The sequence below is a fragment of the Oryx dammah genome, unplaced genomic scaffold (assembly GCF_014754425.2).
Source record: "Oryx dammah isolate SB20612 unplaced genomic scaffold, SCBI_Odam_1.1 HiC_scaffold_11, whole genome shotgun sequence".
Classification (NCBI taxonomy): Eukaryota; Metazoa; Chordata; class Mammalia; order Artiodactyla; family Bovidae; genus Oryx; species Oryx dammah.
In genome coordinates this window covers 22,382,003-22,406,182 of record NW_024070195.1, presented here as the reverse complement: position 1 = coordinate 22,406,182, position 24,180 = coordinate 22,382,003, and the positions used below count along the sequence as shown (strand labels likewise).

Here is a 24,180-nt window from a genome sequence, read left to right as displayed (position 1 = left end):
GGTACAAATTTACAGTTACAAAATAAATGCATCATGGGTATAAAATGTACAGTGTGAAGCCTATAGTCAATAGCTGTGTAATAGCTTCATATGATGATAAATGGTAACTAGATTTACTGTGGTGATCATTTTGAAATATTTAAAAATATGCTGTGCACCAAGAACACATTCTGTGTTGTAGTTCAGCTATATTTCAACAAACTCATAGAAACAGATATCAGATTTGTTGTTATTAGGGGCAGGGTATGGGGTAGGAGAGAACTGAATAAAAGTGCTCAAAATGTACACATTTCCAATTATAATATAAATAAGTTATAAGGATGTAATGCACAACAAGATTAATATAATTAATATTGCTGTATGTTATATATTAAAGTTTTTAAGAGAATAAATCCTCAGAGTTCTCAGGGCAAGAAAAAATATTTTTAATTTCTTTTATTTTGTATCTTTGTGAGATAGTGAATGTACACTAAACTTACTGTGGTCATCATTTCATGATATATCATTATGCTGTACAACTTAAACTTATACAATGCTCTATGTCAATTATATCTCAATAAAACTGACAAAATTAAAATATAGATGTTAAAATCAGACAGAATCAGAAGTTATTGTTTTATTTAATATTAATGTCTTTGTTTCTTAATGGAATCTATATAAAAATAACTATATTTTAAAAGATAAAACAAAGTTACTGATTTAAATTCTTCATCTTCTAGCATGCACTGCTATGCTATATTATGGGCACAGAGGAAATTATTCCAGTGAAGAATCACATTAAATGACATTAAATTGAGCAAAGTTCTCTTTTATACACTCCAGTCATTGATGTAGATTTCTAGGTTTTATCAATTTTACATTATAATCTACATTTGGACATTTCATTTGATATTCAAAAATTTATATAATGATCTATCACTTAACTATTATACCTTAAATTTTATTTTATTTGTACCATTGAAGAAATACATTTATGTGTTTGATAATAAAACTATATCATATCTATATCATTCATATAATCCTGATTTGAATCTGATAGTGAAGTTTCTGAATACACCCATATGATTTCTACTATATTGATTATTCTACTTTCAGAATTGCTATTAAGAAAGAAGAAAAAGAATGATCAATGACAGCTACTCCTTGGATTCGCAGGCCAGCCTCAGATGAGATGATTATTTTGGGGGTGGTATTTTTCTTCTACATCATTGCCCTGATTGGAAATATGGCCATCATCCTGCTATCTTTTCTCGATGACAATCTCCAAACTCCCAAGTATTACTTCCTTAGAAGTTTGGCCACTTTGGATCTCTGTTATACCACAAACATAGTCCCTCAAATGTTGGTCAATATCTGGGGCAAAGACAAGAGAATTACCTTTGGTGGCTGTGCTTTCCAACTTTTCACTGATATGGTTCTCTGCTCAGTTGAATGTATCCTTCTGGCTGTGATGTCTTATGACAGGTTCAGTGCTGTCTGCAAGCCTCTGCACTATATGACCATAATGAACTCCCAACTTTGCCAGGGCCTTGTGGGCACTGCCTGGGTGGTTGGTGTTATTAACTGCATGATACTTTCCCCCTATGCCATGAGTCTTCCTCGATGTGGAAATCACCACCTGGATCACTTCTTTTGTGAAATGTCTGCAATGATCAAGATTGCATGTGTGGACACGACAGCCATGGAGGTAACCACATTCGCCACGTGCCTGATTATAGCTCTTGCTCCTCTTCTTCTCATTCTGGTTTCTTACGGCTTCATTGCTGTAGCTGTGCTCAAGATCAAATCTGCAACGGGAAGGCAAAAAGCATTTGGGACCTGTTCCTCCCATCTCATTGTGGTATCCATCTTCTACGGAACTGTTATCTATATGTACATCCAGCCAGGAAACAGTCCAAATCAAAATGAGGTAAACTTCTCAGTACCTGTCATTCCACTGTTACTCTCAGCATGAACCCACAGATCTATACTCTAAGGAATAAGGAGTTCAAGGGGGCCATAAAGAGACTGATTGGGAAAAAGAAAGTTCTGTGGAAACAATAGGACACTGATTCTTCCTCCCAGAAATTTCTATTATGGAAATGTGTCCTTTACAACCTTTATATGTAGACAATTTATGTTGTGGAAATATATAAAAATTATTATCAAATCTAATGCGTTAATGAATAACTAATGTATGATGACACATAAACTGAGGCACCAACACTGTGGTGTTGGAAAAGACTCCTGAGAGTCCCTTGGACTGCAACGAGATCCAACCAGTCCATCTTAAAGGAAAGCAGTCCTGAATGTTCATTGGAAGGACTGATGTTGAAGCTGAAACTCCAATACTTTGGCCACCTGATGCAAAGAACTGACTCATTTGAAAAGACCCTAATACTGGAAAGATTGAAGGCGGGTGGAGACGGAGACGACAGAGGATGAGATGGTTGGATAGCATCACCTACTCAAAGGACATGAGTTTGAGTAAACTCCAGGAGTTGTGATGGACAGGGAGGTCTGGCATGCTGCAGTCCATGGGGTCACAAAGAGTCAGACATGACTGAGTGACGGAACTGAAATGAACTGAACTGAAGCAACACTAAAAATAATTTACAGTATGCACTATATACTAGATCATACATGGCCAAATTTTACTTACATTCCTCAGTTAATTGCAATATTTTCTTTTCATTATGCTAACTAGATATTCTCTTAATCTTAAGGGGTTAAAAGCAGCTCTTTACTGACAGCAGTAAAACCACTATTAACCAAGAAGACCAAGAGATCTAGTTATCAATCACCTTCATAGTGGTGCAATGTTAATTGACCACACCAAAAATTTCTTTCCTCTGATATGTTCCTCTACCCATATAATTACTCAAAAAAGTAACTGTGATCACAAAATGAAAGATATTTTATGTCACACACCAGTAACCATCTTTAAGATGTCAATACTAATGCTTTTATTTTTCTCCTGATTTTCCAAATTTTCTTATTTTAGGGGTCAGCATAGGGGTATTACCATGGCACCTGTTTTGAGAAAAGGTAAAATTCTTGCTCTGGAAATGGAAAAATTGGCACAAAGAAAGGTGATTTTAGCCATCACTGAAATGTCCTTTTCTCTTTATCTGGAGAACTATCTATTTAGGTCTTCCACCCATTTTTGGACTGGGTGTTTATTTTTTTGATATTGAATCGCATGAGGTGTTCGTATATTTTGGTGATTAACCCTTTGTCAGTTGCTTCATTGGCAAATATTTTCTGCCATACTGAGGGCTGTGTTTTCATCTTGTTTATGGCTTTCCTTTGCTGTGCAAAGCTTTTATGTTTAGTTAGGTCCTGTTTGTGGAAAGGGCGGCCTCTAGACTATGAGCTCAGGCAACCAACAGTCAGAGGGTTAAATCTGAAAAAGTGAGCCTATGTGCCTACAAAAGGTATTTAAAGGAAGAACAGGATTTTTCTCAGCAGAATGCCCTCTGCCATATGACCTACTCTTCCCATGGCCAACATCTACAATTACCTTTTCTGTCAACTACTTTCATACCTGTTATCCTGTTAACTCTTTGCAATAAATCTAGGAGATATCATTAGCCCCATCACTTGGATCACGCATTGAAAAACAGATACTCCTTCTGGTGGAGAATGTTTTTCTGCTTCCCAGGTACTAGGGTCAACCTCCATGTGGGTGTGGACACTGGCTCTTGTTGGGGAACGGTACACAGCTATTACAGTCAGGGGGCTCAGGGCCCTTGGAGGCAGATTTGGGACCACAGCATCTTTCCTGTAGGGTTGTTGTTAGGCATGTATGGCAAAACCAATACAATATTGTAAAGTAAAATAAAGTAAAAATAAAATTAAATAAATAAATAAATAAAAATAAACCATATATTCATAAAGATATTTTGTAATTACTAAATGAAATCTTACTATGTCTCCTGCTTTGCAATCTACTATTTTGTGTTTAGAAATATTAATCTACATCATAATTTAAAATGCCTATGAAATATCCCTGTATACAGATATAACAAGATACTAAATTTATTCCTGTTTTTGAGCATGTGTTTCTGGTTCCTCACTATTCTACATGCTCCATGAGTGTGCTGTTACGTCATGTACCCCTGAGACGATGTGACAAGAATACCAAGAGAGGTGGTACCTCTGCTGTGTTCTTTCCAAAAACCCACAGCCCCACTCTAATCATGAGAAAAATAATAAATCGACACAAACCGAGGGACATTCTGTAAAATACCTCACAGTATGCCTCAAACTATCAACATCATTTTAAAAAAGGAAAAAAGGAGACAGAAACTGTCACAGAGCAGAAGATGGTGAGACGTAACAGTAAATGCAATATGTGGCATCCTAGATTGGATCCTGGGACAGAAAGAGGACACTAAGGGAATAACTGGTCAAATCTAAATGAAGTCTGGAGTCTACTTAATAGTAATGCATTTTTTTAAAGATTCTACATACAAGTGATACAAATGAACTTATTTACAGAACAGAAACAGACCCATAGACAGAGAAAACAAACTTATGGTCACCAAACAGAAAAACAGGGGGAGGAGTAAATAGGAGTTTGGCATTAACGTATATATACTACTATATATGAAAGAGATAATCAACAAGGACCTACTGTACAGCACAGGGAATTCTATTCAATATTGTAAATTAACAATACTCCAATATAAAATAAAATGAAATTAAGAAATGAATGTTCCTTCAGACCCAGGGTTGTGTGTAGAAGTGAGCTTTTTAGGCTATAATTTTATGTTGTCAACTAAGATTTTCTACATTAAGTCTTTTCACAGTGCAGTCTCACTCATGTCTAGTGATCAAACAATAGACTGTATCTTTCAAATATCATTTAGCTCAGTGGTTTCTTCTTAGCTTTTTCTAGAAGTCATTTCAGGGTTAGGAACTCTTCCATTGATAATGCCTCATTTCCTGTTCCTGTTGTTCTAAATGAGTCAGATAATTCACCGCAGGCCATATTCACAGAGAGATAGCGGTTCTGTCAGCTATTTGCTGTAGTGGGCATCCTTTTCCTGCATTGTTCCACACCTGTCTGGCCTTCTCTAATTCCAGAGTCTTTTTCTATTTGATGATCTATATTTCAGAGGTCAGATTTTAAAATGAAGTTTGCATTTATGCTTTTATTATTTTCCTTGTTGAGGCAGTTTCTCAGAGAAGGAGAAAGAAGTAATGATTTTTCATCATACTAGTAATAAAATTTTAATCTGCCATTATAAATAATCTAAGGATCACTGACAAGTCTTACATTTTCTGATGCAGTTACTAAAACTATCCAACAGCAAAAACTGCTGAATATTATTTGGAATTACATACGTATAAAATGGCAATTGTGAGCTCGGGCGGCGGGAGGAGCAGCAGAGGTCAGGCTACTCAGCTTCGCAAAGGCTCTAGGCTCACCACGGCCCTCAGGCAGGTTCTTGCCTGCCCCGACACCAAGATGCCCAAGAGGAAGGTCTGCTCCACCGAGGGGTCGGCAAAGGAGGAGCCCAAGAGGAGATCCGGGAGGTTGTCCGCTAAACCGGCTCCTGCAAAAGTGGAAACTAAGCCAAAGAGCATATTAAAAAGCAGAGACATTACTTTGTCAACAAAGGTCCATCTAGTCAAGGGTATGGTTTTTCCAGTAGTCATGTATGGATGTGAGAGTTGTACTATTAAGAAAGTTGAGCACCAAAGAATTGATGCTTTTCAACTGTGGGGTTGGAGAAGACTCTTGAGAGTCCCTTGGACTGCAACGAGATCCAACCAGTCCATCCTAAAGGAGATCAGCCCTGGGTGTTCTTTGAAAGGACTGATGTTGAAGCTGAAACTCCAATACTCTTCGCCACCTGATGCGAAGAGCTGTCTCATTTGAAAAACCCTGATGCTGGGAAAGATTGAGTGCAGGAGAAGAAGGGGATGACAGAAGATGAGATGATTGGATGGCATCACCGACTGGATGGACATGAGTTTTGGTACGCTCCGGAGTTGGTGATGGACAGGGAGGCCTGGAGTGCTGAGGTTCATGGGGTTGTAAAGAGTCGGACACAACTGAGCGACTGAACTGAATTGAAGCCAAAATGGCAGCAGGAAAAGATAAATCTTCAGACAAAAAAGTGCAAACAAAAGGGAAAAGAAGAGCAAGGAGAAAACAGGTGGAAGTGGCCAACCAAGAGACTAAAGAAGACTTACCTGCAGAAAATGGAGAGACTGAAAATGAGGAGAGCCCAGCCTCTGATGAAGCAGAAAAGAAAGAAGCCAAGTCTGATTAATACCACACACCCAGTCCTGTCAGTGGGCCCTATTTCCCTTCTTGTACAATCCAGAGGAATATTTTTATCAACTATTTTATAAATGCAAGTTTTTTAGTAGCTCTAGAAAAATTTTTAAAAAGGAGGGAATCCCACCTCATCCCATATTTTAAGTGTAAATTCTTTTTTTTTTTTTAAGAAGTGAAATCATTTGCTGGTTGTTTGTTTTTTGGTGCAACCAGAAAATAGTGGGATATTGAATACGGGAGGCTTTGTTTATCTTGAGTGTCAGCTTAACATTCAATAGATGGGGGGTAGCTTTTATATCCTATAATACAAAAGCATACTAAATGGCAATTTGGAGTCAGTTGTGCTTTTAATGCCTTGAACACTTTAAATTATCTTCCCATATTGTTTTGGTAGAATTGTTTCCTACAGCAAAACACTCTTTGATCTTGGGTCTCCTGGTCAGGATTTTGTGCACGCTATAACATCTATGGTCCCTGTAGTCCAGTTTTCCTAGTAACTTCATTAATGTGCTGTGAACAATTGACAGTTTGATTATGTAGAGTATATGATATTAAACTGAATTAGTGGGACTTATGATGTAACAGAATATCAATATTTAAAGATAATTTATATTTGATATCCTGTTAAGAAAAATTTGCTCCAAATTTTAAGCTGAAAAGTCACAGAATAACTATTAAGAATCACAACTACATGATTTTTTAGATTTTTGGTACATATGTGAAGAATTGTGTACAAACTGAAATGTCTGTATAGTGATCCTCAAAACAACCAATAAAATCTCAATTATAAAAAAAATGGCAATTTCCAAGGAGTATGTAATTGATCAGTGTGCCCTCAATGGGAGTAACAGGCAAACGTTTAAATAATACATTATGGTTTTCAATCATAAAGCTATCCAATGATTGTCACTATAATTCTCTCACCCTTTCTGTCTGTGGTAGTGAGTCTGGTAAACTTCTATGAGGTTCATCCATTGCTGAAGTTGTCCTTTTTTTGCCAAAACTAGGTATTTCGTTCTTATGAAAATATATTTGAAAGTTTAGGTGATACAAACTAGAGGTGATAGAAAAGATAAAAAGTACAGTTACTATCATATGTAGGTTTGTGTGTCTCATCTGTATTGTTCATTATGTCTGTTACCTTGTAATAATCTATAACCTCTAGACAAGCAATGTTTTTCCATATAAAGTAGTATAATAAAGCTACCAATAAAAGCATTTTATTGATCAAACCACTTATAAGAAATGTATACTGACTTGTAAAATTGTTGTAGTTATTTATGTTATCATATATCAATATTATTGGTTAACTAGGGGAACTTCTCCTGGGAGATTTTTTTTTTTTTAATGATCTTCTTCCTTGGATAATTATACAACACTCATTTAATTGCTATTTAGTAACCCAGTGTCCCCAAGATCTTCCCAGACTCAACAAATTTTACCTTGGCTGGTTAGGGAAAACTACTTGTTATCTTTCACACTGAAGATTTTTTTTCTCTGAAATGTATAATGGGAAGATTCTTCTTGAATGGGTACATTAACTGCGAAAGATGACAAGCAGTGGCTGCCTCCTGCCACTATCATGTAGGATCTCAATAGCAAGTGGGAGGAAATGGTATGAACTATGTAATGAAAACAGAGAAGGCAATGGCACCCCCCTCCAGTACTCTTGCCTGGAAAATTCCATGGATGGAGGAGCCTGGTGGGCTGCAGTCCATGGGGTCGCTAAGAGTCGGACACGACTGAGTGACTTCACTTTCACTTTTTACTTTCATGCATTGGAGAAGGAAATGGCAACCCACTTCAGTGTTCTTGCCTGGAGAATCCCAGGGACCGGGGAGTCTGGTAGGCTGCCGTCTATGGGGTCGCACAGAATCAGACACGACTGAAGCAACTTAGCAGCAGTAGCAGCAGCATGTAATGAAGAATTACATATTCAGTCTTATTTAAAGAAAGAGAGAAAGAAACTTTTCCTACTTTAGAAGAGTTAGATTTTTCTCCTCCAGAAAGTCCTTGGTTAAATCACCACCACAGAAAAGCTCACTAAGCTTAATTAGGGTAAGTGGGGAGAGAAATTATGCTGTTTTCAAAACATTTGATAAGATTTCCAATTTAAAGAATTTGCATAAAAGCTTCTGGCTTTTATACCAATTTTCTTTTCTTCAAAGTTTGAGCTGTATATTTAAATCCTAATTGATTTCACATGAAAATGGGTATTTGTGTTTTTAATCTCTATTCCCCAAACACATAAATTCATTTTAACAAACATTTGTTAAGAAACTAGGAGATACCTTATGAGGCAGCTATATGGATAAAAAGCTTTTGTTTTAAGATTTAAAACAGAATGAATACAATTTTGCATATATGCTTGATATGGGAGTAAAATCCAGTGGAAATCCCCACAGATTGGCTAAATTTGTAAATTTGAAGCTGCAAAAGATGAAGGGGCCATAAAAAATAGAATGCTTAGTTATGTGTGCAGAATTAGTAACTTAAGCCATAGAGGCAGAGGAAATATGGGGGAAGGGGATTCCATTAGAGAATATTGTTTATAAATGGAGGAAGAAAGGAGGAAAAGAATGGAAATTGCACTGGGGCAAATGCTAGTGAAAAGTTGAAGAGAATTATTTATGAAGGCAAAGGGCAGGTCTGATATAGGGAAAGGAGTACGTCCAGGCTGTATATTGTCACCCTGCTTATTTAACTTCTATGCAGAGTACATCATGAGAAACGCTGGACTGGAAGAAACACAAGCTGGAATCAAGATTGCTGGGAGAAATATCAATCACCTCAGATATGCAGATGACACCACCCTTATGGCAGAAAGTGAAGAGGAGCTAAAAAGCCTCTTGATGAAAGTGAAAGAGGAGAGCGAAAAAGTTGGCTTAAAGCTCAACATTCAGAAAACGAAGATCATAGCATCTGGTCCCATCACTTCATGGGAAATAGATGGGGAAACAGTAGAAACAGTGTCAGACTTTATTTTTCTGGGCTCCAAAATCACTGCAGATGGTGACTGCAGCCATGAAATTAAAAGACACCTACTCCTTGGAAGAAAAGTTATGACCAACCTAGATAGCATATTCAAAACCTGTGGTCATGTATGGATGTGAGAGTTGGACTGTGAAGAAGGCTGAGCACCGAAGAACTGATGCTTTTGAACTGTGGTGTTGGAGAAGACTCTTGAGAGTTCCTTGGACTGCAAGGAGATCCAACCAGTCCATTCTGAAGGAGATCAACCCTGGGATTTCTTTGGAAGGAATGATGCTAAAGCTGAAGCTCCAGTACTTTGGCCACCTCATGCAAAGACTTGACTCATTGGAAAAGACTCTGATGCTTGGAGAGACTGGGGGCAGGAGGAGAAGGGGACGACCCAGGATGAGATGGCTGGATGGCATCACGGACTTGATGGACGTGAGTCTGAATGAACTCCAGGAGATGGTGATGGACAGGGAGGCCGGGCGTGCTGCGATTCATGGGGTCGCAAAGAGTCAGACACGACTGAGCGACTGAACTGAGAACTGAACTGAACCTGCCATAGAAAATTCAAGTAGAAAAATAATTTAGAAAAGACCACTGGTTTAGAAACTAAGAACCCATTAGTGTGCTCGATAGATATTTTCTTAGCAGAAATGCATTTGTAAAAAGATACTAATTTTGTTAGACAGGGAAAAAAACATCCACATGTGGTCATCAAAGTCTCTCTGGACCAACATCAAATGTTTACAATTTTTTTTTCTGTGCTAAATCTGAGAAAAGTCACTAGGGATATGAACATAAAAATAACACAATTTTCCCCCTCTTGAAGCAGTTTAACATTTTAAATGCATAAGTAGTAGAACTGGAGCTTCTGTAAGATGAGGGATAGGATATGGACAATTCATATAGTCACATAGTCATTTGTGAATATTAATGACTGAGCATAAAATTAAGAAATGGGTCCATTTAAAAGCATCACTTCATAGGAAATGATAGAATTTGGAATCAAAAATACAGATTAAAAATATGGTATCTGCAATGAAAGAGGGAGAATGCTGTTTCTGGGAAGGGGTGTAAAAGGGAAAATAATGATTGGAATACAAGTTTTTAGTTGAAAGAAAAATTTGCAGTTTAAAATATAAGATCAGAATATTTATATAGTAGCATGAAAATGGATAGCAGGATTGAACCTTTGCAGTTTAACTAATAGAAAAGGAATAAGAGTTATAAAACCTTCATTTTCTATGAACCCTTGGATGAAGGAGGTAATAATTTGTTGCTGATTCCCAACTCCCTTTTGAGCTTCTTAATTTGTAAAGGGAAGTCCATCTGGCTTCATTCAGCAATTTTTCTCAGGATTTTCTTCTGAGACTTCTGCAGTTTTTTGCCTTGACACAGAAGGAGACAAAGTAATTGAGAGTATAAACTCTGGAGGCAAATTGCCCTTGAAATAAATTTTATACCAAATTGGATAAACAGGAAAGTTAGAATAATTATGAGATTTAAATACTAATTTTTTTAATTATGTGATGTTTATCTTAGCAATATATATCTGCAATACTGTTTAAAAATATACTCACTATGGCTTCCAATACTTAATATTTTATTTTCATAGTTGATATCAAGAAAATAAGAAAATGCTCAATGATAGCTACTTTGGTTTCCTGGGTGGCCTCACTGGAGATGATTATCTCTGGGGTTGTCTTTTTCTTCTACACTATTGCCTTGATAGGAAATATCGCCATCATCCTGCTGCCATTAATAGAAGAACGTCTCCAAATTCCTATGTACTTCTTCCTCAGAAATTTGGCCATCTTGGATCTCTGTTATACCACAAATATAGTCCCACAGATGTTGGTCAATGTTTGGGGTAAAGACAAAAAAATCTCTTTCAGTGGTTGTGCCTTTCAACTTTTCATTGATGTGACATTATGCACAGTTGAATGTATGCTCCTGACTGTGATGTCCTATGACAGATTCAATGCTGTCTGCAAGCCTCTACATTACATGACAATAATGAACCCTCAACTCTGTCGAGGCCTAGTGACCATGACCTGGATAATTGGTATCATTAATTGCGTGATCCTCTCTCCCTATGCTATGAGTCTTCCTCGATGTGAAAACCACTACCTGGATCACTATTTCTGTGAGATATCTGCAATGGTCAAAGTTGCATGTGTGGACACCACATTTATGGAAGAAACCTTATTGCATTGTGTTTTTTTTTATTTTCCTCCCCCTGCTTCTTCTCATTCTGGTTTCATATAGCTTCATTGCTATAGCTGTGCTCAAGTCCAAGTCTGCAGCAGGGAGACAAAAAGCATTTGGGACCTGTTCCTCCCATCTCATTGTGGTCTCCATCTTCTATGGGACTGTACATACAACCAGGAAACAGTCCATCTCAGGATGAGGGTAAACTACTCAGTATCTTTTACTCCATTGTTACTCTCAGCTTGAACCCACTGCTCTATCAGTTCAGTTCAGTTCAGTCGCTCAGTCGTGTCCGACTCTTTGCAACCCCATGAATTACAGCACGCCAGGCCTCCCTGTCTTTCACCAACTCCTGGAGTTCACTCAAACGCATGTCCATCGAGCCAGTGATGCCATCCAGCCATCTCATCCTCTGTCTGATCTATACATTAAGGAATAAGGAGTTCAAGGGAGTCATGAAGAGGCTGATTAGAAAAGAAAAACTTTCTGGAGAGACAATAGGACACTAACATCTTTTCACAAGGCATTTCTAATAAAGAAATTGGCTCCATGTAACCTTTAGTTCATTGTGAAATTATTTTAGTAACAGCCTTTACCTAAAAGTGAAAATAATGCCTAGAAATTATGCTTATATTTTAATGTCAGTATCTTATAATGCCAAGTTGATTCTCAACTAAAAGTGCCTTTCAAAGCCACTAAATAATGGCCAACAGGCACAAGAAAAGATGCTCAATATTATCGATCATTAGAGAAATCCAAATCAAAATTACAGTGAGGTATCACCTCACAACAGTCAGAATGGCCATCACTTAAAAGTCTGCAGATAATAAATGCTGGAGAGGCTGTGGAGAAAAAGGAACCCTCCTGCATTGTTGGTGGGAATGTTAGTTGGAGCAGCCACTATGGAAATCAGTATTGAGGTTCCTTTAAAAACTAAAGATAGAGTTACTATATAATCTTGAAACCCCATTCCTGGGCATGGAAGAAAACTCTAATTAAAAAAAGATATATGCACACCAATGCTTATAGCAGCACAACTTACAATAGCCAAGACATGGAACCATACGTACCTTCCAAATGTTCAAGCTGGATTTAGAAAAGGCAGAGGAACCAGAGATCAAACTGTCAACATCCGTTGGATCATTGAAAAAGCTAGAGAGTTCCAGAAAAATATCTACTTCTGCTTTATTGACTATGCCAAAGCCTTTGACTGTGTGGATCACAACAAACTCTGGAAAATTCTTAAACAGGTGGGACCAGACCACCTGACCTGCCTCCGAGAAATCTGTATGCAGGTCAAGAAGCAACAGTTAGAACTGGACATGGAACAACAGACTGGTTCCAAATTGGGAAAGGAGTACATCAAGGCGGTATAATGTCACCCTGCTTATTTAACTTATACACAGAGTACATCATCAGAAATGCTGGACTGGATTAAGCACAAGCTGGAATCAAGATTGCTGGGAGAAATATCAATAACCTCAGATATGCAGATAACACTTCAGATAACACACTTCCAGCATAAAGTGAAGAAGAACTAAAGAACTTCTTGATGAAAGTGAAAGAGGAGAGTGAAAAAGTTGGCTTAAAACTCAACATTCAGAAAACAAAGATCATGGCATCTGGTCCCATCACTTGATGGCAAATAGATGGGCAAACAGTGGAAACAGTGGCAGATTTTATTTTGAGGGGCTCCAAAATCACTGCAGATGGTGACTGCAGCCATGAAATTAAAAGACACTTTCTCCTTGGAAGAAAAGTTATGACCAACCTAGACAACATATTAAAAAGCAGAGACACTACTTTGCAAACAAAGGTCCATCTGGTCAAAGCTTTGATTTTTCCAGTAGTCATGTATTGTAAGAGTTGGACTATAAAGAAAGTTGAGAGCCAAAGAATTGATGCTTTTGAACTGTGGTGTTGGAGAAGACTCTTGAGAGTCCCTTGGACTGCAAAAGATCCAACCAGTCCATCCTAAAGGAAATCAGTCCTGAATATTCATTGGAAAGATTGATGCTGAAGTTGAAACTCCAATACTTTGGCCACCTGATGCAAAGAACTGACTCATCTGAAAAGACCCTGATGCTGGGAATGATTGAAGGCAGGAGGAGAAGGGGATGACAGAGGATGAGATGGTTGGATGGCATCACCAACTCAAGGGACATAAGTTTGAGTAAGCTCCAGGAGTTGGTGATGGACAGGGAAGCCTAGTGTGCTGCAGTCCATGGGGTCGCAAAGAGTCAGACATGACTGAGAGACTGAACTGAAGACATGGAAGCAACCTAAATGTCCACTGACAGAAAAATAGATAAAGAAGCTGTGGTATATGTGTTCTAGGTTATTAAAATATAGGTTCAGTTCAGTTCAGTTCAGTTCAGTTCAGTCACTCATTCAGCTATATAACTGAAACTAACACAATGGTGTAAATTGACTAGACTTCAATTTTAAAAATGGATGAAAATTTTAAAAAAAACTTCATCATTCCTATTCTATGAACTCATGTTCCATTCTTTAAGGATTTTCCTTACATTCAATTCAACAACTTTATCAATAGGCTGAAGCATTTTAGCACTGGCCACACAGTATGAGTAAGATGATTCTATCCTAAAGCTAGCATCACAGAAACATGTGAATTTTTACAAAATTATCTAGGCAGTACATTAATAAAAGAATAAAATGTATTGAGAAGGGCATACTACATTTTAACAGTTGAGTCTGGTTTTAAGTATGAACAATATATTAACATATACAAAAACCCAATAACATTTAAAGGCAGATAGAATAGGCATTTGAGTGTTTTTATAGAATAATAATGTCACTGCTAAAGTATAGGTTATCTTGGTAAGAGAGAAAAGAATCCAAAAGATAAATTTAAACCCAAATTTTAAAATCTGTGGATTCTACACTCATAAATGTTTCTCTGATGACTAGTGACTTTTGCTTTTATTGTTCTCATTTGCTCTTTCAAATACTGCTCTTACTGAATTCTCCCACTGTCCATGTGAAAAGGGATAAGTTTTATAACTTTTATAACAGCCACATTTTAAGTGTTATTTATTCATATATGATTCATTTTCCATGGCTACACACAAAAAAGGCGGACATGCAAACATATAGGTACATAAATGCACATACCACTGATCACGTGTTTTATACTGGTGAATATGTTTTCCTGTCTTGTGGCAGGTCTTATGCTCAGGAACTTGAGTGGATTACAGACCAGTATATACACAGAACTTACCTTGCAACCATCAGAAGGTTCAATCTGCCACCATATACAACACATGTGCCAGAAAATGTTGCCCCACCCCATTCTAGAGATTTAAAAGTAATAGAATGCCTGAATGCATGATATAGTCAGCCTTTTCCTGAATTAGTCACTTATCCAAGGAAACATTGACTCTCATCTAGAATATCTATGAAGGAGTCAATATTTTATGACTTATTTATGGTTTTATAACAATGCCTGGCTCTCAATATACCTTCCATAAAAATTTGTGATTAGGGTGGGAAAAAAAATCATGTCAACTAATAAGTCAGGACATAGCTAAGTCCACAGTGCTTCTCATCACTGTTTCTTCAGTCATCTCCCAAAAGGTGAATGTATTTTTGCCAGCATATTAAAAAGCAGAGGCATTACTTCGCAAACAAAGGTCTGTATAGTCAAAGCTATGGTCTTTTCAGTAGTCATATGTGAATGTTAGAGTGCACCGTAAAGAAGGTGAACACCAAAGAATTGATGCTTTTGAGCTGTGGTGTTGGAGAAGACCCTTGAGAGTACCTTTGACTGCAAAGAGATCCATCCAGTAAATCCTAAAGGAAATCAATCCTGAATATTCATTGAAAGGACTGATGCTGAAGCTGAAGCTCCAATAATTTGGCCATCTGATGTTAAGAGCTGACATTAGAAAAGCCCCTGATGCTGGGAAAGATTGAAGGCAGGAGGAGGAGAAGAAGGTGACAGAGGATGAGGTGGTTGGATGGCATCACTGACTCAATGGACATGAGTTTAGGCAAGTTCTGGGACATGGTGAAGGACAGGGAAGTCTGGGATGTTTAAGTCCATGTGGTCACAAACAGTCAGATATAACTGAGTGACTGAGCAACAACAAACATTTTCCGTGCTATTAGACCCATAGTAGAATCTCTTTCCTTTCCATACATCTGCACTTATCCCTCCTATAACCTCATCCTTCCTATGTACCATTGGGATCTCCTGTCCCATAATTAATAATTCACCTGTATCCTCAAATAATTTACTTAACATTTTTTATACCTCCTAGTGTTAATTGAATTGAGACTCTTTCTTGAAGACAGTATTTCAACCACAACTCCTTCATGAGAAAATAATCCCACAGTCACTACTTCAGAAAGTGGGATTTGATCTATTGGCTTTATTCTATTTCTAGATCATTCCCTTTGCTCCTATTTTTAAAATACATGGATTCATTTGAAGCTCATGTCATTTTAGCTGAGCAACTATCTAAACTAGAACTTTGCACAGTGTGGTCCTAAACAGCCTGCAGCAGAATCACCCATGGTGTTATTTAAAATGCCCATCCCAGGGCACAATAAAATGCTTTAAATCAGAAATTCTGAGTATGAAACACAAGTACTTTAACTTTTAACAAGTACACCATGTGAATCTTATGAATTCTAAAGCCTGAGGAACCGTGTACCTTCTTCCCTTCATACTGCTGTCATTTACTGGTATCAGGACCTCTCTCCACATGCATTTACATTTTGGCATCAGATGCACAACTTTTCACTTACTAAAAGACCTGGTATCATTGCAGCCTATGTCAAAAGTAAGATGAACTTTTGAATATGCTGGCATCCCTGTTTGCATCTCCAAGGAGATACCACTTTTCATTTCAGGTACTCATTACTATATCCACATCATAAACCTCAACATTCCCTAGAGCTGCTCCAGCTTTACTATCTTAAAGCAATATGTCATAAAACAACCTCTGTTCTTTTAGATTCCTTCCCATTTACTTCCTTTAATCTTAGAATAGAGTGGAAAGATAAAAAATGCTTATACAACCATTATCTTATCAACAGTGAGAAATGTATTGTTATTTCTTACAAGTTTAATGTCGGTTTGAGTTACTTAATACTTTTTTAAGGAGGAAGGTGGGAGAGGGGTTCAGGACGAGGAACACGTGTACACCCGTGGAGGATTCATGTTGATGTATGGCAAAACCAATACAATATTGTAAAGTAATTAGCCTCCAATTAAACTAAATAAATTTATATTTTAAAAAGATCACAAATAAGAATTCATTTTAAAAATTTGATATGAAATCTCCAAATCAGAAAGAAGTGGTACAGTTCATTAGTATAGGAAAATGGAATGGAATAGAGCCTCATACTACTTCCACCTGTACATGCAATAGGCATCAGCAGATGAGAGGTACAGTTGATTAGACAATCTTACAGGAGAATCAAGTTTATACCCTTGATTTCAGTGAAACTAACTAGAGTAGTGAACACTTATAAGTGGTAGATAAAAAGCATCAATAAATAAATTTTGGTGAATAATATTCAAAGGTCAAAAGGCATGAGGCATGGTAATCAGACCAAAGCAGGAGTTGAAGAGCAAGTCTCTCCCCATTAAGATGATAAATTAAAAATATTTTGGTTAATGTCTCTATACAGCTTTGGACAATAAGTTCCATGATGTGGATGATTTTTTGTGTCTTGAAAAGTGAAAGTTGCTCAGTCATGTCTGACTTTATGGACTATACAGTCCATGAAATTCTCCAGGCCAGAATACTGGAGTGGGTAGCCTTTCCTTTCTCCAAGAGTATTCCCAATCCAGGGATTGAAGCCAGGTCTCTCACATCATAGGCAGATTTTTTTACCGAGACACAAGGGACTTATCTACCATTATATACCCAGAATCTAGTGCAAAATAAATGGCTAGTAAAAAATAATGAATGAATAAGAATTGGATTTGATAAAAAGAAAGCCATTTCATTATGACAGAGACTCAGAATGAGGAAAAATGAAGTCAATTCCTATAATTGGAGGCCCAGAATATTGGGGCTCAAACTAAGAAACTTGGATACAGGTTTGTAGAGCAGTAGCACCAGACAGCAGTAAGTACTGACCTCTGCTTGGCAAACATTGGTGTACTGGGAAGTTCTAGGCACATCATACATCAACAAAGGACAGACTGAGGCAAAAAGGCAGAAGTAACTCAAAACTAGAACTACTGGTTAGATTACCTAAGTATTTCTTGAACACTCTCTAAAAATGTTAGGAGCCTTGTTGGGACTAGATGTTTAGATGGAAGTAATAGTTGGGAAATAGAAACACTATAGTGGAGGAAAATAGAACAAAGGAAAGAGAAATAATGAAAAGGCATGAAATGTTATACTTAGTCTTTTATTTTGCAAGTTTGTGTCTCTTTTGTTGCCCCAATGCAACTATATTATGTGCTATTTAATATGACTAATAAATATATTCATTTCTACCATATACTGTGCCTAAATCAGCACCATGAAGCAAATAAGGCTTAATCAGTGATTGATGAATAAGACTGAAATCTCAGCTTGAGCAAAATGCAGCTCCTTTTCTACTACTCTAAGGTTGGGAGGTATATCTTCAGCTTTTTATGATAAAGTTATTTTCTTTCTCAGGTTAAGCAAACATCTAACATATGTCAACATCTTTAGTTATTCTGAATATTCCAGGTCCTCCTCCCCAGCCTTATTAGTGCCCCCTTTACCTCCTTGTTCCTTAGAGTGTAGATAAGTGGGTTAAGAGTCGGGGTTACAACAGTGTAGAAAAGAGTGAGAAACTTGCCCTGTTCATGAGTATAGTGACTCTTGGGTTGAAGATAAACAGCTGTGACAGTGCCATAGAAGAGGGACACTACAAGAAGATGAGAAGTGCAGGTACCAAATGCTTTCTTCTTCCCTGCAGTTGACTTTATTCTCAGCACAGCTTTAGCAATAGCAACGTAAGAAGAAAGGGTAATAATCAAGGGCACCACCAGGAGAATAATACCAGCTATGAGTATCTGGATTTCAATGGCAATGGTGTCTGCACTGGAGACCTGAATGAGGGCTGGAACTTCACACACTATGTCATCCACCCTCTGGTGGGAGCAGAAAGGTAACTGGAGGGTAGCAGTAGACTGAATCAGAGACTGAATCAGGCCAGTCCCCCATGCTAGGATGGCCAGCTGTAGACAAAGTTTTGGGTGCATGATAGTGGTATATTGCAGTGGATGACACACTGCCACATAGCGGTCCACAGCCATGACCACAAGCAGGACACATTCAGTGGTCCCAAGCCGCAAGAAGACATAGAGTTGAATGGCACAGCCAGTGTAGCTGATGGTCTTCTCTGGACCCCAGAAATTAACCAACATCTGTGGAACACAGCTGCTGGTGAAACAGAGATCTAGCAGAGATAGGTTGGAAAGAAAGTAATACATTGGGCTGTGGAGTTTTGGATCCTTCACAGAGACAAGAATTATGACCATATTTCCTGTAATAGTTAAGCAATAAGAGATCATAATTACTGAAAAGAGCATCTTCTCCAAATATGGCTTGTCAGAGAAGCCTAGAAGGATGAAATCACTGTGGCTGTCATTGCAAATTGTGAACATAGCTTCTAGAGCAATCGTATCTTCAGGGAATCGTTCAAATGAAGTTGCTCAAAGACCTGTGATGTTCCAGTACAGAAACAGGAGGAGGGGCAGTATGAATTATTTGATTCCTTTTTACTCAATAATGAGATTTTTGCATCCTTATTTTGGGAATACAATACAAGATTTAGTGATCTGTTTTAATCTTTGATACTCATCACTCTATGTTTTTCTTCCTCCTTTACATCTTCTTCATATGATGCATTTTTAGAACTCTGCATTAGAAACAATACATAAAATAAATATTAAACATGTATTAGTAAAATTAACCTTATTAAATATTATAATATCATTTCATCTTTGCTCTCAAAGATCATACATTTATAACATTTATCATAAAGTTTTGATACACCTTAAAGTTCAACTGTATTCTCTTTCAACTTCTTCATTCATTTTGTGCTCTTATTTCTCTGTGTCTTTGTATTGCAATTTGTGTGAATATCTTGCTCCCATACCTCAATCTTCATTTCTCCTTCTCCCTTTCTCTTCCTCATTCAGCCTTCCTACCACTCTCTTGATTTCTGAGCTTGAATTCTTCCTCAAATCCCTTGCATTCCTATACAATAACAATGAGAAAACAGAAAGAGAAATTAAGGAAACAATTCCATTCACCATTGCAATGAAAAGAATAAAATACTTAGGAATATATCTACCTAAAGAAACAAAAGACCTATATGTAGAAAACTATAAAATACTGGTGAAAGAAATCAAAGAGGACACAAACAGATAGAGAAATATACTGTGTTCATGGATCAGAAGAATCAATATAGTGAAAGTGGGTATACTACCCAAAGCAATCTATAGATTCAATGCAATCCCTATCAAGCTACCAATGGTATTTTTCAGAGAGCTAGAAAAATAATTTCACAATTTGTATGAAAATACAAAAAACCTTGAATAGCCAAAGCAATCTTTAGAAGAATGTAACTGGAGGAATCAACCTGCCTGACTTCAGGCTCTACTACAAAGCCACAGTCATCAACACAGTATGGTACTAGCACAAAGACAGAAATATAGATCAATGAAACAAAACTAGAAAGTCCAGAGATAAATCCACGCACCTATGGACACCTTATCTTTGACAAAGGAGGCAAGAATATACAATGGAGAAAAGACCATCTCTTTAACAAGTGGTGCTGGGAAAACTGGTCAATCACTTGTAAAAGAATGAACTAGAACACTTTCTAACACCATACACAAAAGCAAACTCAAAATGGATTAAAGATCTAAATGTAAGACCAGAAACTATAAAACTCCTAGAGGAAAACATAGGCAAAACACTCTCCAACATAAATCACAGCAGGATCCTCTATGACCCACCTCCCGGAATATTGGAAATAAAAGCAAAAATAAACAAATGGAACCTAATTAAAATGAAAAGCTTCTGCACAGCAAAGGAAACTATAAGCAAGGTGAAAAGACAACCTTCAGAATGGGAGAAAATAATAGCGAATGAAGCAACTGACAAAGAATTCATCTCAAAGATATACAAGCAACTCCTGCGGCTCAATTCCAGAAAAATAAAAGACCCAATCAAAAAGTGGGCCAAAGAACTAAACAGATATTTCTCCAAAGAAGACATATAGATAGCTAACAAACACATGCAAAGATGCTTAACACCACTCATTATCAGAGAAATGCAAATCAAAACCACAATGAGGTACCATTTCATGCCAGTCAGAATGGCTGCTATCCAAAAGTCTGCTGCTGCTGCTGCTGCTGAGTCGCTTCAGTCGTGTCTGACTCTGTGCGACCCCAGAGACAGCAGCCCACCAGGCTCCCCCATCCCTGGAACTCTCCAGGCAAGAACACTGGAGTGGGTTGCCATTTCCTTCTCCAATGCATGAATGTAAAAAGTGAAAGTGAAGTTGCTTAGTCGTGTCCGACTCCTAGCGATCCCATGGACTGCAGCCTACCAGGCTCCTCTGTCCATGGGATTCTCCAGGCAAGAGTACTGGAGTGGGTTGCCATTGCCTTCTCCATCCAAAAGTCTACAAGCAATAAATTCTGGAGAGTGTGTGGAGAAAAGGGAACCCTCTTACACTGTTGGTGGAAATACAAACTAGTATAGCCACTATGGAGAACAGTGTGGAGATTCCTTAAAAAAATGGAAACAAGAACTGCCATGCAACCCAGTAATCCCACTGCTGGGCATACACACCGAGGAAACCAGAAGTGAAAGAGACATGTGTACCCCAATGTCCATCGCAGCACTCTTTATAACAGCCAGGACATGGAATCACCTAGATGTCCATCAGCAGATGAATGGATAAGAAAGCTGTGGTACATATACACAATGGAGTATTACTCAGCCATTAAAAAGAATATTTGAATCAGTTTTAATGAGGTGGATGGAACTGGAGCTTATTATACAGAGTGAAATAAGCCAGAAAGAACAACAACAATACAGTATCAGTTCAGTTCAGTTCAGTCAGTCATGTCCAACTCTTTGCAACCCCATCAATCACAGCATGCCAGGCCTCCCTGTCCATCATCAACTCCCGGAGTTGACAACAAACTCATGTCCATCGAGTCGGCGATGCCATTCAGCCATCTCATCCTCTGTCGACCCCTTATTCTCCTGCCCCCAATACCTCCCAGCATCAGAGTCTTTTCCAATTAGTCAATTTCTTTGCATGAGTTGGCCAAAGTATTGGAGTTTCAGCTTTATAATCAGTCCTTCCAATGAAAACTCAGGACTGATTTTCTTTAGAATGGACTGGTTGGATCTCCTTGCAGTCCAAGGGACTCTAAAGAGTATTCTCCTCACCACAGTTCAAAAGCATCAATTCTTTGGCGCTCAGCTTTCTTCACAGTCCAACTCTCACATCCATACATGACCACTGGGGAAACCATAGACTTGACTAGATGGACCTTTGTTGGCAAAGTAATGTCTCTGCTTTTCGATATGCTATCTAGGTTGGTCATAACTTTCCTTCCAAGGAGTTCAGTTCAGTCGCTCAGTCGTGTCCGACTCTTTGCGACCCCATGAATAGCAGCACGCCAGGTCTCCCTGTTCATCACCATCTCCTGGAGTTCACTCAGACTCACGTCCATCGAGTTGGTGATGCCATCCAGCCAAGAAGTAAGTGTCTTTTAATTTCATGGCTGCAATCACCATCTGCAGTGCTTTTGGAGCCAAAAAAAAAAAAAAAAAGTCTGACACTGTTTCCACTGTTTCCCCTTCTATTTCACATGAAGTGATGGGACCAGATGCCATGATCTCCGTTTTCTGAATGCTGAGCTTTAAGCCAACTTTTTCACTCTCCTCTTTCACTTTCATCAAGAGGCTTTTTAGTTCCTCTTCACTTTCTGCCATAAGGGTGGTGTCATCTGCATATCTGAGGTGATTGATATTTCTCCTGGCAATCTTGATTCCAGCTTGTGCTTCTTCCAGCCCAGCATTTCTCATGATGTACTTTGCATAGAAGTTAAATAGGCAGGGTGATAATATACAGCCTTGACGTACTCCTTTTCCTATTTGAAACCAGTCTGTTGTTCCATGTCCAGTTCTAACTGTTGCTTCCTGACCTGCATACAGATTTCTCAAGAGGCATGTCAGCTGGTCCGGAATTCCCATCTCTTTCAGAATTTTCCACAGTTTATTGTGATCCACAAAGTCAAAGGCTTTGGCATAGTCAATAAAGCAGAAATAAATGTTTTTCTGGAACTCTCTTGCTTTTTGCATGATCCAAGGATGTTGGCAATTTGATCTCTGGTTCCTCTGCCTTTTCTAAAACCAGCTTGAACATTAGGAAGTTCAAGGTTCATGTATTGCTGAAGCCTGGCTTGGAGAATTTTGAGCATTACTTTACTAGCGTGTGAGATGAGTGCAATAGCAAAGAGAGATAAGAAAGCCTTCCTCAGTGATCAATGCAAAGAAATAGAGGAAAACACAGAATGGGAAAGACTAGAGATCTCTTCAAGAAAATTAGAGATACCAACGGAACATTTCATGCAAAGATGGGCACAATAAAGGACAGAAATGGTATGGACCTAACAGAAGCAGAAGATATTAAGAAGAAGTGGCAAGAATACACAGAAGAACTGTACCAAAAAGATCTTCACAACCAAGATAATCATGGTGGTGTGATCACTCACCTAGAGCCAGACATCCTGGAATGCAAAGTCAAGTGGGCCTTAGAAAGCATTACTATGAACAAAGCTAGTGGAGGTGATGGAATTCCACTTGAGCTATTTCAAATCCTAGAAGATGATGCTGTGAAAGTGCTGCACTCAATATGCCAGCAAATTTGGAAAACTCAGCAGTGGCCACAGAACTGGAATAGGTCAGTTTTCATTCCAATCCCAAAGAAAGGCAATTCCAAAGAAAGCTCAAACTATCAATACAGTATACTAACGTATATATATGGAATTTAGAAAGATGGTAACGATAACTCTGTATGCAAGACAGCAAAAGAGACAGATGTATTGAACAGTCTTTTGGACTCTGTGGGAGAGGGCGAGGGTGGGATGATATGGGAGAATGGCATTGAAACATGTAAATTATCATATGTGAAATGAATTGCCACTCCAAGTTCAATGCATGATACAGGATGCTCAGGGCTGGTGCACTGGGATGACCCAGAGGGATGGGATGGGATGGGATTGGGAGGGAGGTGAGAGGGGGGTTCAAGATGGGGAACACATGTACGCCCATGGTGGATTCAAGTCAATGTATGGGAAAACCAATACAACATTGTAAAGTAAAATAAATAAATAAATAAATAAATAAATTTTTAAAAAGAATACTTTATGGTTTGTGATCTAAGGAGGTTGTTTAAACTTACATTCTTATCTGAGGTTTTTCCTTAGATTATATGTTTAAAAAATAGAGGTGAGGTAGGGGAATCATAGAACCTATGATGAGGAACACATGTACACCCATGGTGGATTTGAAGTCAATGTATTGGAAAACCAATACAATATTGTAAAGTAAAATAAATAAATAAATAAAAAATTTAAAAAAGAGAATACTTTATGGTTTGTGATCTAAGGAGGTTGTTTAAGCTTACATTCTTATCTGAGTTTTTCCTTAGATTATATGTTTGAA

At 37.9% G+C, this 24,180-nt stretch overlaps 2 protein-coding genes and 2 pseudogenes across 2 annotated transcripts; 3 read left to right on the top strand and 1 right to left on the bottom strand.

The window, feature by feature from the left end:
- Positions 1–147: 147 nt before the first annotated feature.
- On the top strand, positions 148–2,043 carry LOC120869742 (annotated as a pseudogene).
- A 3,412-nt stretch (positions 2,044–5,455) lies between these two features.
- Positions 5,456–6,268, top strand: LOC120870462 (non-histone chromosomal protein HMG-14-like). Its single transcript, XM_040250122.1, has 2 exons — positions 5,456–5,571; positions 6,077–6,268. The coding sequence occupies exons 1-2, from the start codon at positions 5,456–5,458 to the stop codon at positions 6,264–6,266; spliced, it is 306 nt and encodes a 101-aa protein (XP_040106056.1). The 3' UTR covers positions 6,267–6,268.
- A 4,622-nt stretch (positions 6,269–10,890) lies between these two features.
- On the top strand, positions 10,891–14,018 carry LOC120869741 (annotated as a pseudogene).
- Positions 14,019–14,391: 373 nt separating this feature from the next.
- On the bottom strand, positions 14,392–19,088 carry LOC120869740 (olfactory receptor 2H2-like). Its single transcript, XM_040249016.1, has 3 exons — positions 18,178–19,088; positions 14,706–14,742; positions 14,392–14,457 (listed from the first exon to the last, which is right to left on the bottom strand). Exons 1-3 carry the CDS (start codon positions 19,086–19,088, stop codon positions 14,392–14,394), a joined length of 1,014 nt encoding a protein of 337 aa, XP_040104950.1.
- Positions 19,089–24,180: the final 5,092 nt, after the last annotated feature.